The 16,408-nt window shown below is 51.2% G+C and overlaps 1 protein-coding gene across 5 annotated transcripts in view; it reads left to right on the top strand.

Moving 5' to 3' along the window:
• Positions 1–16,408, top strand: part of CSTPP1 (centriolar satellite-associated tubulin polyglutamylase complex regulator 1) — a 159,134-nt gene that overhangs the window by 142,386 nt on the left and 340 nt on the right. For 2 of the 5 annotated variants that reach the window (XM_033119516.1, XM_033119517.1), the window contains 5 exons: positions 8,816–8,901; positions 10,768–10,963; positions 11,617–11,726; positions 14,254–14,317; positions 14,571–14,745. In XM_033119516.1, the coding sequence (XP_032975407.1) occupies positions 8,816–8,901; positions 10,768–10,963; positions 11,617–11,726; positions 14,254–14,317; positions 14,571–14,745 (631 nt within the window). Of the gene's footprint in view, positions 1–8,815; positions 8,902–10,767; positions 10,964–11,616; positions 11,727–14,253; positions 14,318–14,485; positions 14,549–14,570; positions 15,300–16,408 lie in introns of those variants that run through there. The other 3 variants (XM_033119514.1, XM_033119518.1, XM_033119515.1) reach the window with 3 other exon arrangements.

Raw genomic sequence — 16,408 nt, 5'->3', positions numbered from 1 at the left:
TGACACAAGGTTGGGAAGCTGCACTCCAAGGTTGAAAATTTAAAACAGTGCATCAGAATCACTTGCAGGGTTTATTAAACCACAGATTTAACTCATTTCTCCTTCACTAAAGGCCTGATTCCCTAGTGAATAATATATATTTAATAGGAAAAGCTCCTTTGTTATGGTTATATGCTGAATGCATATAGTACTTCAAAAGCACATAAACTCCTAAGAATCTAATTTAGACATAGCAACTCACCCCTATGGAAAAGAGTTACTTTTCAGCTGGCCCCTGTTCCACGAAGGCAAGGACTCAGGTCCTGGAGCCACAGAGCCCTGGATTCACATTCCATTTCCTTCACTTACTGGCTTGTGACACTGTGCAACTACTCCAAGCCTCAATTTCTTCATCTGTGAAATGGAAATACGTAATAATAGCACCTGCCTCATAGAGTTGTTTTGGGGATTTAATAGGATAATGCATGTAAAACACCTGCCACATAGCCCTCAAAAAATATTGCCTGTTTTTAAAAATTATAATTAGTGAATGGGGAGTGTGTTTCATTCCTACATTCGTTTTTCAAACGTTTACTGAGCATCTACCATCTGACAGACCTCATGCCAATCACTGAGGATACAGCTTTCTTGGTGTCTTTCTTTCTCTCTGTCTCTCCCCTGCAATAACCTTCTGCATAGATATCCTCCCTGGACCTGACTTGCCATCTAACAGGATCACAATTGCCCCAAAAGGCCTCTCTCCAAAATAGACTATCCTTTCCTTCCCCATTCTTTCATTCACCAAATATTTATTGAGAGCCTATTATGTGCCAGCCATTGTGCTTGTGGAGGGGCCATGACAGTGTGCAAAACAGATGTTGTTCCAGCCCTCAAGGAAGTTGCAAATGGATAAAGCAGCAGACATTCAATAAATGAAGTGCTATAGGAACATATAAACAGGAGATCCAACCTAACCTGGGGAATCATGAAAGGCTCTTCCATGAGGAAGAGATGTTGAATTAGGGACCTGAAGGATTTGTAATAGAGGAACTTGCCCTCTCAGCTACCAAGACTTATTATAAGGCCACCATAATTAAGACAGTATGTTACTAGAAAAAGGATGGACAAATGGATCATACTAGAAAGGCCAGAACAGACCAATGCATTTATAAAGACTTGATACATAAAAGGTAGTGTTTCAGAGCAGTGGGAAAAAGGATGATCCAATAAGTAGTGGTGGTGCATTTGTTTATTCACATAGGATGAAATAGATCCCTACTTCTTACCATATTGAGAGTGAGTTTCACATAGATTACAAACTTCTGTGTGGAAGGCAAAACTGTAATACTCTTAAAAGAGACCAAAGGAAAATATTTTTATGGCCATCAGGTCGTTAAAGAATTCTTAAATAAAATTCAAGAAGCCTAAGCCCAGTGGACAAGATTGATAAACTTGACCCCAAACAAAATTGTATTCATTTACTCAGTCATTGTTTCATTGATTGTTATTCATTGTTTCATTTATTCATTCAGTCAGTCATTGTTCATTGAGAGAATCTGTTATGTGCCAGGCACTCTTTCAGGTGCTGAGGACAGAGCTATGTGGAGCTGACCTTCTAGAGAGAGGAGAAATACCGGCTAGGAAGCAAGAATTCCCTGAGGCAAATTGAACCCTGGCCACAGCAGTGAAAGTGCTGAACCCTAAACTACTGGACTACCAAGGAATTAAGAATTTAAATTTTCTATTCACCAAAAACCACCATAAACACAGTTGAAAGACAAGCCAGGGCTGGCCCGGTGGCTCAGGTGGTTGGAGTGCCATGCTCCTAACCCCGAGGTCACCGGTTCGATTCCCACATGAGCCAGTGAGGTGCACCCTCTACAGCTAAGATTGTGAACAACGGCTCTCCCTGGAGCTGGGCTGCCATGAGCAGCCGGCGGTTGCCATGGGTTGCCGTGGGCTGCTGAGTGCTGCCATGGGCTACCGTGTGCCGCCCTGAGCGGCCGGTGGCCAGTGTGAGTGGCTGGCAGTAATCATGAGTGGCCGGCAGCCATCGTGAGAGGGCCATCGTGAATGGCCGACAGTCAGCGAGAGCTGCCGTGAGCGGTCGTGGGCTGCCCTGAGTGACCTCCAAGTCTCAGTGGTGATCTGTGAGGAAGAGGACAGGAATGGGGTGAGGGAGGGGTATACAGGTGATGTGAATGGCATATGTAATACTTTATAAAGCTTTAAAAAATTGAAGCAAGGGTAGCAAAATGTTAAGGTTTCATAATGTTAGTTAGTGGGTACACAGGTGTTTGTTAAGTTCTTTTCTGTAATTTTCTGAAGTTTTCAATATTTCATTTAAAACTGAAAGGATAGGTAGGATTTAAGCGAGGAGCCGTGAGAGGGGAAAGCAGTCTAGGGAAAGTAAGCAGCCTGGAAAGAAGCCGGGCTTTTAGTGGTGATAACCTAGAGGAACCTCCAGAGGCCAGTGGGCCTGCAGTCTGAGGTGACAGGGCCGTGCGCTGGACTTGGGTACAGGCGTAGCTCAGAGATGTTGCAGGTTCCGTTCCAGACCACCACAAAGCAAGTATTGCAATAAGCAAGTCCTAATCTTTTTGCTGTGGGAGGGCCTTGCCTGCAATTTGTAAAAAATGCAACATCTGAGAAGCACAATAAAGTGAAGCTCAGTAACGCGAGGCGTGCCCGGATTTATCCCAAGAGCATGGCACAGTTCTCCCCTAGCTGGGATGGCCGGGATGATGGGGTTTAAATAGCTGGGCTGGGTCCTTCCAGCTGTCTGCCGGGAAGAAGCAGCATTGAGAACCTAAACTCCCAGCCCTTCTGGGGGCAGCTGCTATACACCGATGACGAACACCACTAGTGGGAGAAGAGACCTGCCACCAACAGGAAGGAGTTACTGCCGCCAGAGAGTACATGCCCACTTTTCCTTACCAGGTGCAGCTGCAGGCGGTCTCAGAACTATGACAGAGCCCGAGAGACACGTGTTGGCACTGCAGCTCTTCCGCTTCCAGCTTGTAACCTTGGTCAAGTTTCTTAACCTCTCTGAACCTCTATGTTCTCAGTAAAGATATTCATTGAGCTTCCTCATAGGATCCATGGGAGAGGAAAATGAATGACTGCTGTGTGGTGCTGACAGTAAGCCCCTGAGCAGCTGGGACCATCGTTGTTGCCACACTCTTAGGCGCTACAGCAGGTAGCACCCTAGAGGTGCAGCAGGAGCCAGGGCGGAGCGGTGACCCGGACATCCCGCGCTGATGCGAGGGCCTGGACTCGTGGCAGCTTGTGCAGCATGACGGTGCCTCCAACCCAGCCCAGAAGAGGCGCAGCCCTAAGGAAGTGTCCCAGGAAGCCGTGACAACAGCCTTTTCCCTCCCACCTGGAGCAGGTAGCCAGGGAGTAGTTCATTCGCACTCAGAGCCTTGACATTAAAACACAGACTGCAGAGGTCCACTGTGAGCCCAACTTGGGGACACACGTCAGCTGCACCCATGAAGGACACTGGTCATGTGACCAGCAAAAGAAGTGCAGTCATCGAAGGTTGCTCTTCTTTCTGGCCCTGGCCAAGAGCTGGCTTCCCCCAAAAGTGGACTCGAAACGAGATAGCTAGCTTCCGTCTGAGAGCCTCTTCCCGGTTGGGTGCTGGCAGCCCTCACTTCCTCTGAGCCATATATTTTCTTTGCTATTTTGAGCTCTTCCGGCATCTTAAACCAGCTAGAATACACTTATTGATAGCAACTAACACTTATTTTGGTGCTTATTATACACCAGTACATCCTCATATTGACTCTTCACAAGGATCTTGTGAAATAGGAACTGTCATTATCTGCTCTTTGAAGAAAGAGAAGAAACTGAGGCCCAGAGAGGAAAGGTAACTTGGCCCATGAGTGATGGAGCTGGGATCTGATCCCAGGGCTGAAAAACCAGAACTGTCGGAAAAGGGGTGCCGCTCGTGCCACTAGACCAGGATTACTGATCCTTAAGGGCAGATGGGAAGTTGGCAAGTCAGTAGGTTCAGACTGGAAGCTGTTGCCTCCTTGGTACCCACTTAACTCCCAGCCAGCCAGCCCATCCCAGCTGTTGGAAGTCAGCAAGGGAGGGAGAGAGCGGCCAGCCTACTTAGGATTAGCTCGGACCCTGCCAAGTGCTTTCTCCATTCTTTCTCCATCGCTTGCACTGGACTCCACCCTTCACATGGTTCTGCTCAGAGCCAGCCTGAACTGGAGTGCCTTCACTTCTCCCCCCGAGTCCCTCGCTCGGGCCTGGAGACGTGGCCTGCAAGGATCCCTCCACATCCCAATAGATTTGTACAGACTCTTGTTGGCAGCAGCTCCCCGTTGGCTCTACTTCAAAGCAGGGGCGGTCCGGCTCCTCCAGGTGTCAGAAGCAGCTGGCACGTTAGCAGAGGCCTCTGGCAGGAAGGGGTGTTGAGCCAACTGCCATCAACTGGAAAACAGCACATGTGGACGACCTCATCTCCCAGAGATTCCTTCTTGAGGCCTCTGGGGGTGGTGACAAGTTTGAGTTCAGGGCAAAGGAGCTGTCTGTGGGCTGTCGGGTCTACAACCTGGGGTCGCCGCTGTCACCAAACGCAAAGACAGCCATGTACGCCTCCCGCCTGCCTTCCCCCACAGTTCTGCCACAATTCCAGTGCCCGATGCCCAGAATTTTCATGGGTCAGCGTTGGAGATGGACAGTGCAGCATATGATGTTTCTAACAGCACTTTTCTGTAAGTCTTTCAGACTTTTCTGCTGCCACAGTCCTCTGAACAGCAAACTCTTTCCCTCCAGAACCAGCACTAACAGAAAAAGCTGTTAGTTCTCTCCACACTTGGGATGACACACTGTCAGAGCTGGAAGAAGCTCTTTCATACTTGTGAGAAGCACAGGCCTTCAAGTGTCTGCTTGAATACCTCCAGCAACAAGAAGCTCACTCTTTAACAAAGCAGCAACAATCCCAGAGCTGGGAAGCTTGAAAGTCTCCTAGAGCCAAAGTCCAGATCGCCGTGACATCTTCCTCAGAGGCAGCCTTTAAAAGTCAGGTCTCAGCCTTCACCTCCTCTTCAGTCTTCTCTTCCAAGCTAAAGGGTCTAACTGCAGTCATTTGTCTAATATCATGGTTTGCAGACTTTCCACCACTCTAAACCCTTATTCTGTGACTCTAGTTTATTCCTCTTAAGTGGACAGTCCAGAACCAAATGTAGTGTCCAGATGTCACCTGGCCAGGGGAAAAGAAGGGTCCTCTGGCCCCTCTTATTCATTTGTTTGTGCTTTCCTGCATTCAACAAATACTAGCTGAGTGACTCCTGTGACTCCGCACCATGCTGCAGCCCGGAGGCAGGCAACAAGCACAGGGACAGACATGTCACCTGGTGGGTCTTACCGTCCCAGTGCAAACACAGACACAACCCATGTGAGGAGCTAGCCAGTAGCCAGGAGGCCTCCCCTGGTCTGGGGTAGGGAGGGCTTCCCAGAGAGGTGCTGTGCAGGCCACAACCCGGAGAATGAGGAAGCGAATGGTAGGGGAAGAAAGGGGCTTGGAGGGCGGGGGGCATTACAAATGGAGGGACTGGCATATCCGAAGGGCCTGAGGGGGCACTGGGAAGAGCTCAAGGGTCTGTGGCTGGAATGCTGCCTGCGGCCTCCACTAGTCTGGAGAGGAGAGGGGAGGCGGACGGTGGGACATGTGGGTGAGAACAGGGGACGATGGGAAGCCTGTAAAGGGTTTTAAACAGTTGTGAAATGGTCATATTTGCCTTTTAAAAAGATCTTTCTGACCCCAGTATGGATACTCAATTAGAAGGAGGCAAGAGTGGTTGCAGGACACCACGTAGGGGGTCATCCAGTTGTCCGGGAAACAGGTGGAGGTGGGTGTCGATGGTGGCTGTGGAAGTGGAAGGAAGTAGATGGATTCGAGAGAAATGTCAGGGTATGACTGATAGGACTTGGTGATTGACTGCTGTGGGTGGGCGAGGGAGGGAGTTTCCAGGAGGTCACGAGGACTCCCAGGTTTCTGGCTGAGCACGGTGGTGGGTGGTATCGTTGTTGATGAAAGCTGAGATCCCACTGGCTTTTCTGGCAGCCTGTCTCACTGGTTACAATCGAGAACACCCAGTCCTGTTCACACGTGCTGCTGGGACCCAGCCATCTGTCCCTCAGAAAGAAAGCCCCTGCCACTGTCTGCTTCCCCCAGCTAGCCTGCTGGTCCCACCTGACCGGTGTAAGTTTCAGCCCACCAAGGAGCAGGGGTCAGGACCTCAGCACACAGGGCTGCCCTGCTCCACAGAGACTGCCACCCTTGCCCTGGGTGGGTCTCCTGCCCTCTGTCGGCTGTGCTCTTCCCCAGCTGCCCATCTTTTAGAAAAAAGGGCACTAATGTTCAGTCAAGAGTGACCCTGGACAAAAAGCTGCAGGTTGGAAGGGCGGGCCCAGTTTGCAGCTTCTAGTCCTCTCTGAGGCTGAGCGAGGATGTTTATGGCAATTGTCTTGGAAGCCCTGGTGTGACAGGGCTTGTCTCAGGAGCATGTTGGTTGGCGGAATTACAAATTCTGGAATTAGACAGTGTTTGCACAACTTTGTGAATATACCAAAAAAACAGTGTATACTTTTAAAGGGTGAATTTTACGCTATTTGAATTGTGTTACAATATAACTAAATGAACACATAGGTAAAGTAGGAAATAATAAATGGAGGTAACTGCTATAAACAGGAGCACTGGGTCCAGGTTGATGATAAACAAGAGAAGCCAAGTAACATCTTCAAAGGCTTCGGCTCCCCTTCGTGGTTTCCTGCCTGGGGATGTTCTCAGCCTAGCGCTCTTCCTTAGTAATTAACTTAGGCCATTTGAGTTCTTAGCTGTCCTGGGAGTAGAGCAGGAAGGAACGGTCACTGGCTTCACTCCTCTGGGGACTTTTCCTTCTCTGCTGAGCCTGGGACGGAAAAGCTTTGAGGTGCTGGTAGTTCTTCCTCCCAAACACTCTGGGAGAGCTCACTCTTCCTCTGTAGTTTGGCTGTCAGCCAACCTCAGTCCACCCTACCTGCCCTCTCTCTACCACTTTTGCTTCTCCCCCCACCCCATCCAGATAGAATTGGGGCTTTGTGCCCTCTCTCTTCCTTTTTGCCAGCCTGGGTTCTCCTCAGGTTATGAAAACTCCGGGTAACTACTTGGCCTGTGGCTCCCGCCCTTGGTCCCAACCAGCCACTGATGGAGGGACCAGGGCGCCCTCCTGTGGCTATTGGTAGCATTGCATCTTCCCACCCTCTGGCCTTGAATTTTTTCCAGCTAGAATTTTAATGTTCAACCCTGGTAGTTTGAGCAAGTTTTTTCCTCCCCAAGAGATACGTGAGAGATAGTTAGGCCTTAAGATATAGGTGAAAAGAAAGAAGATAAGTTAGCCACAGAAACTAAGAGATAAATGTTAGTGTTTATACTCTTATTTTTAAAAGAGGCAGTGTGACCTAATGGAAAGTATGTGGCCTATGGAGTCCGGTGAACTCACCAGCGGTGTGACCTCAGCACGTTAACTTCCCTGAGACTTAGTCTTTTCCCCTGTAAAGTGGGACTAATAACAAGACCCACCTCACAGTGTTGTTGTGGGATAAAATGTAATTAAGTAGGTTAAATACCTTATACAGTGCCTGCTGTGAAGTAGGTACTCAGTTTCTATTGTTATCATTATTACAACTGCAGACTAGATGAGGAACCATGCTCGCTCACTCTTCGGGGAGATCTGAAACCAGGGCCAGCTGCCTTGCAAAATTCCAGGGGTACCGCTCACGTCACATTCTCTCTAAAGCCCCTTCCCCAGAGGTGGGCAGTGCTGGCTCTCTCTGGAGCTGATGCAGTTGCCAGTTTGAGGGCCCTCTGACACAGGGAGGTGGAGAGAGATTTAGAAAAATACACAAGAGAACAAAATAAAACGTTGTTTTTTTTTTAAGTAAAGCTAAAGCCAGAAGGGCCCAATCAGAAAGAGATTGGGGGCCCAGCTCCCCTTCAATAGATGAGTTTGGCACCCTGCCTGGCACACGAATGGAGCCCAGAAGCGCTCTTTTCCTTCCCTTCCTGTCCTCTCTGAGGAGGCCCTGAACAGAGTATGCATATGGCCTCGGCCTGATCCCCTTGTAGTCAACAAGGTTTTCTGCCTGTGAGGTGGTTGCGCAGTGGGAGGGGCTAGAGAGCCAAAACCAGGAGGTGGTCAATTTGTGAGAGTGGCCTGCAAGGAGGAGCGTGGGCACCACGATATCACAAGATAGGGTGTGTTCTTGGGCCGTCTCAAGTGCAGCATCCCCAACAGCTCTGTACCCTGTTCCCTCGTCTGCCATCTGTGTCCCAGGATGAAGGTGCCTGTAGCTCTTTTGGCCCTTGGTAGCTTATTCAATCTCAGCACCACTTGCCAAGACCCCTTTAAACCTCTTGGCTGTTCTTTTTGCCTTTTCTGATCAGCTCTATTTGTTCTGAACTAAATGGTCCTCACTGCAGGATGAAAGGATTTACTGCTTCAGTATATGAAAAGAAATCTTGGCTGCATTACAATTGCACCCTCTCCTTGCTGCCTACCCCCAGTCCTCCCTCCTCGTGCCCCATCCACTAGCTGGTGCCACAGAGACTGAACTGGGAGCCTGCCCTTGGTAGTGTGGTCAGCTCAGTTTGGTTGCAGAGCCCAATTGATGGAGAAGAAGTGAGGTGACTGGGAGGAGCTTGTTTTGGGGAGCCCTCTCCCAATGTCTTGCTGCCCTAAGGAAGCCTAGAGCCCCAGGAATGGCTCACTTACACGCTCTCCCTCTCTCTCCCTCTCTCTCTCACACACACATTTTTCTCTCTCTTCCCCCTCAGGATTGTCCTCATGGATGACGCTATGGACTGCCTGATGTCTTTTTCAGATTTCCTTTTTGCCTTCCAGATCCAGTTTTACTACTCAGGTGAGAGTCTTCCAGGACCCCTCGTGGCTCCTGTCAGACCACAGCTCCCTCTCCTACCCCGTTAGCCGTTCCATCTGTGTGCCTGGCACACACATTTATTTCTCCCCCGCACCTCCTTCAGTTGTGTGCTTCCCCCTGGGTCACTAACTGGATGTCGAGCTCTCGTTGCTGGCCATCACAAAGTTCAATGTGCAGAGCCCGCTTCCTGAGACTCCTCAAGACGTAGACAACCAGTGCATCCAGTCAGCAGTGCAACAAATCAGTTTAAGTGAAAACGACAATAACAGCAGCAATACACACCATTGTAACAATGCCCGAAAACATACTGTGTGCCGGGCATAGCACTCAGGACTTTAATCCTTACAGCAGCCCTAAGAGAGAGGTCCCTTAAGAGATGAGCTGACAGAGTAAGTAGCTAAAGTCGCAGAGTTAGTGGTGGAGCCCAAACTTGAACAGAGGGCTCACTCCCAAGCCAGTGTCCCTTGGCACTGCTGTACCGCTGCCATCGGAGCTGCCTCCCTTGGGCCGGACTTGTGTGTGGGCATACATTTCCCCACCCACACAGCTTTAAATAAGCACACACCAGTCCTATCTCACACTCCCACCCTGCTCCCCAGGCCACACCAGCTGTGCCCTGACACCCCTTCTGGAATCAGGTGGAATAAAAATAGACGAATAAATACAAATGTACAGCAGCTCACACACAGCAACATCAAATGGAATGTTGGGTTTGAAATTGCTGACTATATCCATAAACAAACTTGTTTAAAATGGGCTCTTCCAGTAAACAGAAGGCTGTCCTTGGAGCCTGGATGTGGCCTTCCTGCCAACTGGTGGCCCCAGCCAGCCCTGGCCTCACTCAGGCGCCACATTCTGTTTTCTTGATGGCAGCCCAAGGGCATGGTCAAGCAGGGCCCGGAGCCTGGGGTCTCACCTCCTGCTCGTAGCAGCTCCCGGCCTTTATTTCCCACTTCTCTGAAGTTTTTGGGCCCTAGAGGAGGAGCAGCCATGTTTGGGAGGACCGTTTCCCCTCACAGCCCGCCCTTCTCACAGCGTTCCCAGGACAGGGCAGCTGCATTGGGTCCCCGAGCGTCACTACTGCACAGCAATATGTGTCCGTCAGCGGGCAGGTGGGCCTTAAGTCACTGCTTACTAACAGTGGCTCAACTACTAGAAAGCGATTTCAAATGTTTATCATATTAGCAGTTTGCAGGCTTTCTCTTCCACACTGGTATTCCAACATGCGTTCTTGAGCCAGAGTTGGATGGCCTCACAAGATGGCCTACCAGTGACAGCGTGAACACCTTCACTCTTAAAAAATATTTAGGGGTGGGCGGTTAGCTCAGTTGGTTAGAGCGTGGTGCTAATAATACCAAGGTTGCCGGTTCGATCCCCGCATGGGCCACTGTAAGCTGCGCCCTCCTTTAAAAAATATATATATCTAGTCTTTAAAAAATATTTATAGCCATTTAGTATGTGCCAGGCCCAGTACCAGGTGTCCCCGGAAGATTGACAGACATGGAGTTGCCTTTATATGAGCATCTCCCATCCCAGCAAGGAGACAGAGTGAACAAATAAGTACTCAGAAGACTCATCCCCGAAGAAGCGCTACAGAGAAGTACGGGGTACAGCGAAAGTATGTAAGGGGGATCTCACCTGGTCTGATCACATGCCCAGAGGGGACACTGCGTGAAACACCTATCAGTGTCAGCTCTCCTGAGTGTGGTGGTCACACATGGTTAAGGACCCCAGTCACTGAGCACCGGCGCTGGCGTGGAGCTGAGCTAACAGAGCAGGGAAGACACAATGAAGGGACCGGGTGTGTCCTCCCTGCCTGACCTGCGCCCCTCCACCTGCGGTCCCCAGAGTTCCTGGAGAGCGTGGCTGCCATCTATCAGGACCTCCTGTCAGGCAAGAACCCCAACACGGTGATTGTGCCCACGTCGTCCAGTGGGCAACACCGCCAGCGGCCTGCTGTGGGTGAGGCCAGCCTGCCGGAGGGAGTGGAGGCGTCCCTGTTCTCCCAGTGCCTGGAGAACCTGTGTGACCGGCACAAGTACAGGTGAGAAGCGGGCACTGGGCCCCACCGTGGACCCAGGGACTGGAGGCTGCTGGCCCCAGAACACGGCTCTAGCAGATGTTCTGAGTGGTCCAGGGCTTCTAGGGCCCTTGGTGGTCAGAGCAGAAATCAGAGCCGTGCCTTTGCCCCAAGACCAAGCTGCTGCCCGAAAGGCTTCCCAGGTCTCACTTCGGGGGAACTGCTTTCACTCGGGCAAGATCAGCCGTCGGTGACCAGCTCAGCCCCCATCTCCTTCCCTGGAGATAGAGTGGCCTGGACTTTTTAGAGAGAAGGAAAAAACATTCACTGTACAAAGAATTCACTCTATAGAAAGGGAGGGTTAAGCTGTCCTGTGTGACACAGTCTCCTTGGGGACAGAGCAGCCATTTTTGGTTTCTTCCAAGAAGAGGCTGTCACCTATTGCCGTTTCCCCATCCCCGCCCCACCTAGTGAAAGCACCAGTTGGGGAACAAGCCAACTCTTTATGTCCACAGCCCAGGCCTTGCTCCCGGACATCTGCCATGCACCCCCAGGGTCTTGGGGCCCCAGGGCAGGTGGTCCCCTCCATCTAGGCTTTGGGCATCCTCTGAAGCCTGAAGGTACGGATGAAAAGATGGCACTCAGGCTTTGAATCTGGCATGTTTTCTCTCTTCTAGCTGCCCACCCCCAGCACTTGTCAAAGAGGTCCTAAGCAACGTGCAGAGACTGACCTTCTATGGTTTCCTCATGGCTCTCTCCAAGCATCATGGAATCAACCAAGCCCTAGGTAAGCCCGCTGGCTGTGGCCAGCCCCTCCTGGCCCCACAGTACACAGCCTTGCAGGAGCTGGCCGCTGGGCAGACTGGTCCCAGCAGGAAGACGCATCACCATCTCTGTCTTGACTTCTCAGGGCCAGACTCTGAGGCCCCGGGAGCCGGAATGTGCACAACACAAGCCTGCCCTCTTAGGCCTCTCACATTCCCCACCCGAGGCCCTGCCCCAGCAGGAAGCAGCCACTCCACGGCAGAGGCGTGCCCAGCCCCCATGCAGAATCCCCAGTTCTGCTTTGGGGAGTGGCCTGTCGGTTGGGCAGACACGGGACTATTTGCTCAGGGGCTCTGGAGATTATATGTCAAAGAGACCTCAGTCCCATTTGTAAATGGCAGAGGTGTGTCTGGGAAGACCTTTTTCCCAGCTGGAAAAAGAAAATCTGACTAATCGGAAAAGAGGGGGGACAGTAGGGAGCCTGCGCGAGCCCAGTTTTTTCTGTCCATCATTTTATTGTCACCGGTTGGCCTTCTCCACTTACTCCCCAACCCCCTCCCACACCCACTTCTCTCTTAGAAGAGCCACCAGCGGAGCTTGAGGGGTTCTTATTTGTCTCTCCCCTCAAAAGGTATCCACGTGTGCTTGGGATCCCAGGTTCCTGAGTCTCAAAGAAGAGACATACAGCAATCCCCTTCCTTTTGCCAGCTGAGGGAATGGGGTCAAGGGAAGGAAATGTAACACCCGTTCGATGCCAGCCACAGTAGGCCGAGTACTGGGCTAGATGCTTTAGAGCCTGCCGGGGGTGCTCTGGGGTTCAGGGGAGCGCATGCCCCCACAGGACTAACTGGAAGCCCACTCAGGCATGCTGCCACCTGAGTCAATACTTGGGGCTTACGCAGGTCTGGGGACCCCTCAACAAGTAAGCTTGGTAGCCAAGGTCATTGGCTGGAAGAGAGTAGAAAGGAGGCATACAGGATTCAGAAGTCAAGAGCAAGGGGGTGGCAGGCGGGGATTTGCTTAGGTTTTCTTTCACACTCCTAGGTAACTGACCATCCTTTCCACCAATCACAGCCGTTAGGATGGAAAAGGAAAAGCTAACTAGCGTCTGAGTCACCCTGGCCTAACTGCATGCCCTCACTTTTTCTAGGGCCTTTAAAAAGGACAGTCACTCACTGAACCACTTCTACAGAGCACTAAGGCTGAGTGGAGTGGGAAATGGAAAGAAGCCTGTGGTCTCTGCCCTCAGTTGAGTCTCTAGTGTACGAAATACCGTGTTTCCCCAAAAATAAGACCTACCTGGACAATCAGCTCTAATGCATCTTTTGGAGCAAAAATTAATATATGACCCGGTCTTATTTTACTATAACATAAGACTGGGTCTTCATATTAATTTTTGCTCCAAAAAAACGCGTTAGAGCTGATGGTCCGGCTAGGTCTTATTTTCGGGGAAACACGGTAGAGATCTGGAGATACCCTGGCTGCAGCCAGTTGTCAGTAGTTGTAGAGAGGGGTTTTCCTGTCCCCTCAGTCCTCAAGGCACCCCACCACAACATGAGAGGGTTCCATGGAACATAGTTTGAAAGCCACTGACTTAGAGCAAAAGGGACCATGAGGCATCATCTGAAAAAGCTTTGGAAAAGTCGGGAATTGAACTAGAGCCAGGTGGGTAATTTTAAGATTGAGACTTTCTACAGACCAGCTTTGTTAATCGCCAGATCTAGGTTCTGACCACCCGCGAGCTCTTTTTTCCTCAACAGTTTGCTGGTGAGCATCTTTCTATCTACAAACCAGCTCCAGCTTCCTTCCCACTTAACAGCTCTGGGGAGCATCCAAGACACCCTCCCTCACCTTTCCCAATATCAAAGCATCAATTCCCTTCATTTATGGCTGAGGAAACCAGCTCAGAGAGTTGTGGCAAAGCAGAGACGGGACAGCTCTCCTCCTGGCGGCTTCCGGCCATGCCAAAGAGTTTCGTTTGCTCCTGACCCAGTCTCATCTTCTCACCCTGGGACCCTCCCTGCAGGAGCTGAGGCAGCATTTTTGACCATAGTCTTCAAAGTGGGGTCACGCTGATTTGGGGGCACAAATCTCAGTAATATCTGGTCTTTGTGGTTAACCTGAGCCACATCCTGTATCTCTGACTCATTTTCAGCCCAATACCTGGGACCTCAAGGTAGGACTAAACCCCCAGCAGCAGCTCACAACCCACTATCTAGTCTTGGAAGGGGACTGCCATTTGTGCAGTGACCTTGAGGTTTGGGGATGTCTCCTTAGCTGTAGTCTCAGCCCCAAGTAGAGGAGGTTAGGCAGTGGGGTTATTAAATGTAATAAATGTTAAACTTACCCAGCAGTACCCGAGCCCGTGCCTCCATAGTAGTTCTCTTAAGAGCTCTTCCCGTATCTTTTAAATCAGCCCTTCCAGAGCCCGCAGAATGGGCAGACAGGAAGGTGAGGGCACGGACGCATCTGCTGGGAAGGGGCCTGGCTGACGGGAGCCTGGCCGAAGGACCCTCATATCAAGTTCTGTGCCCCCAATTATCTCCTAGGAGCTTTGCCTGACAGAGGGGACCTGATGCATGACCCAGCCATGGATGAGGAGCTGGAACGGCTGTAAGTGTCAAGTGGGAAGATGCTGCCCCCTTGTGGGGGCCAAACCTCAGTGGGACATGGCAGTGTCCCATTCTGAGGCACACAGCACTTGTCCATAACACTCGGTTATCAGTCAGGAAAGGGCTTGGGGGCCAGCAGAGGCCTAAGGTACCCTCTCTTTGAGCCCAGGGTTTCACCCTAATGCAAGAATGTAGAGGTCCTGGTCTCTGGCAGAAGGCACCTTGCTGCCCTCTGGGCTTCTTCCCTCCTTCAGGCTGGCCCAGGTTCCAGGCCTCGTCAGCTCAGTCACTGCCAGTCCAGAGACCGGCTGCCTGCCTTCTCGGACTCCTCACTGGGTTGGCTTTTCCTGGAGATCCCTCCATCACGCCCGCAAAGCGGATATAGAGAGTGATGGCTCCACTGAAGAGACAGAGGAGTCTGAGACTTGAGTCTGACGGGTCCTGTCTACAAGCACCCTGTACCCTGCTCCCACCCAGCCCACGGGACTCCTGCCCACCCTCCTGTCCCGTGCTGCCCTCTGCTGGTAAAATGCTGAGTAACAGCCCCAGCCCAAGACCTGCCAGAGGGGTTGTGATACCAGCCAACCCCAGTGACCCAAGAAAGTAAACAGCCTACTCTCCCTGTCAACCTTTGCGCTTTAGTCAGGCCCTACGATGACAGCAGATTGAACTGAGGCCACCTGAAAGGTGACCTGGCAGTAGCCTTTTGCTGACAGTCCCCATGAGGTTCATCTCAGTAACTCCAGGAAGGGAGAAGGCCATGGATAGCCACGCAGGGCCTTGCGTGCTCAGGTGATGCCAGTGGTGCAGGTATTGGGAGGACACAATCACATTGGCCTTCTGCTGCAGGAATAGCCACTAGTCATAGGACGGAGGGTGGGCAAGTAGAAAATTTCATTTTCAAAAACTGCTGCAAGTCGCCTGTGTCTATTAGTTAAATGTGTAATGAATAAAGTCCCTTGTGTCTGGTAAGTGGTGACTCTAAAGCCACTAGACTGAGGAGGGGGTGCAGGGTGAGTTTGGGTTTTTGGTGCCACGTCCCCGCTTTTCTGGGGGGACCACCCATTCCTGGAGACCTGCCTCAGATAACGAACAGACCGGCTTTTACCTCCTGCACGTGACAGCAGCCTTTCAAAGGAAAGGTGCTCACAGCCAGAAGGGGCCTTCAGGAAACACGTTCAGAGGGTTCAAGACCAAGTTCCCACAACTTCCAAGACCCTGGCCACAAAGGGTCAGCACTGCAGAGCCTTCTAGCCAGTTTCATTAAACATTTGCCAAGCACCTGCTCAGCGTTAGGGCAGTGGGGACGCAGCTGTGAACGAGACGGGCCTGAGTGCAAGCCTCCAGCCACCTGAAGGCAAGGACAAGCGTCTTCAGCTGCCTTGAAGTGGGCAGGGGTCATCGAGAAAGGAGAACCCACCCATGGGGCCGAGCAGAGCAGGCTGCCTCTGAAGCAAAGCCAGGGGTCACCACCACCGGACACACACATCTCCTGGGCTCATTTCTGCTCAGACCAGCCCCCCCCCGATAGTTACAGGAACTGCCCCCCCCCCAAAGCCCTGCAATGCCGGGCCAGGACTAGAACTTCCAGTCCAGCTGCAGCTCCATACCCACAATCCTCTCCAGCCTCCAGCTAACAGAATCCTGGTGTGTATCAGAATCACCTGGGGAACTTGTTTACAATGCAAATTACCAAACTCCAGCTTGGGATGGGGCACAGAATCTGGATCGTAAACACTCCAGACCATTCTAAAGCTGGTTAAGTCCCAGATCCATGCTTTGGAAATCACTGTCTTAGAGCCTCCTGGCTCCCTCCTTTTTAATCGTCTTCTTCCAGATCAGTGATTTACAACAGTACCCCGAGAACCCCTAAGATGGCAGAGGTTCCAAGAGCCCCTATAGAGGAAAGTGGTTGCCAAACCAGGGCTTTATATACACACATCCTTTCTTCCTGGATTTAAAAGGATTCCATTAAGGTCTGTGTATCTTACTTACTCTTAAACTACACTGAGAAACCCCCGGTCCAGCCTACTGTTGGGATGAGGTGCAGAGCTACTGAGGTTGTTCGCCTGCCCACAGCCATACGGCTCAG

Source organism: Rhinolophus ferrumequinum, chromosome 11 (assembly GCF_004115265.2).
Source record: "Rhinolophus ferrumequinum isolate MPI-CBG mRhiFer1 chromosome 11, mRhiFer1_v1.p, whole genome shotgun sequence".
In the NCBI taxonomy this organism is placed as follows: Eukaryota; Metazoa; Chordata; class Mammalia; order Chiroptera; family Rhinolophidae; genus Rhinolophus; species Rhinolophus ferrumequinum.
This window is presented reverse-complemented; position numbering and strand designations above follow the sequence as displayed.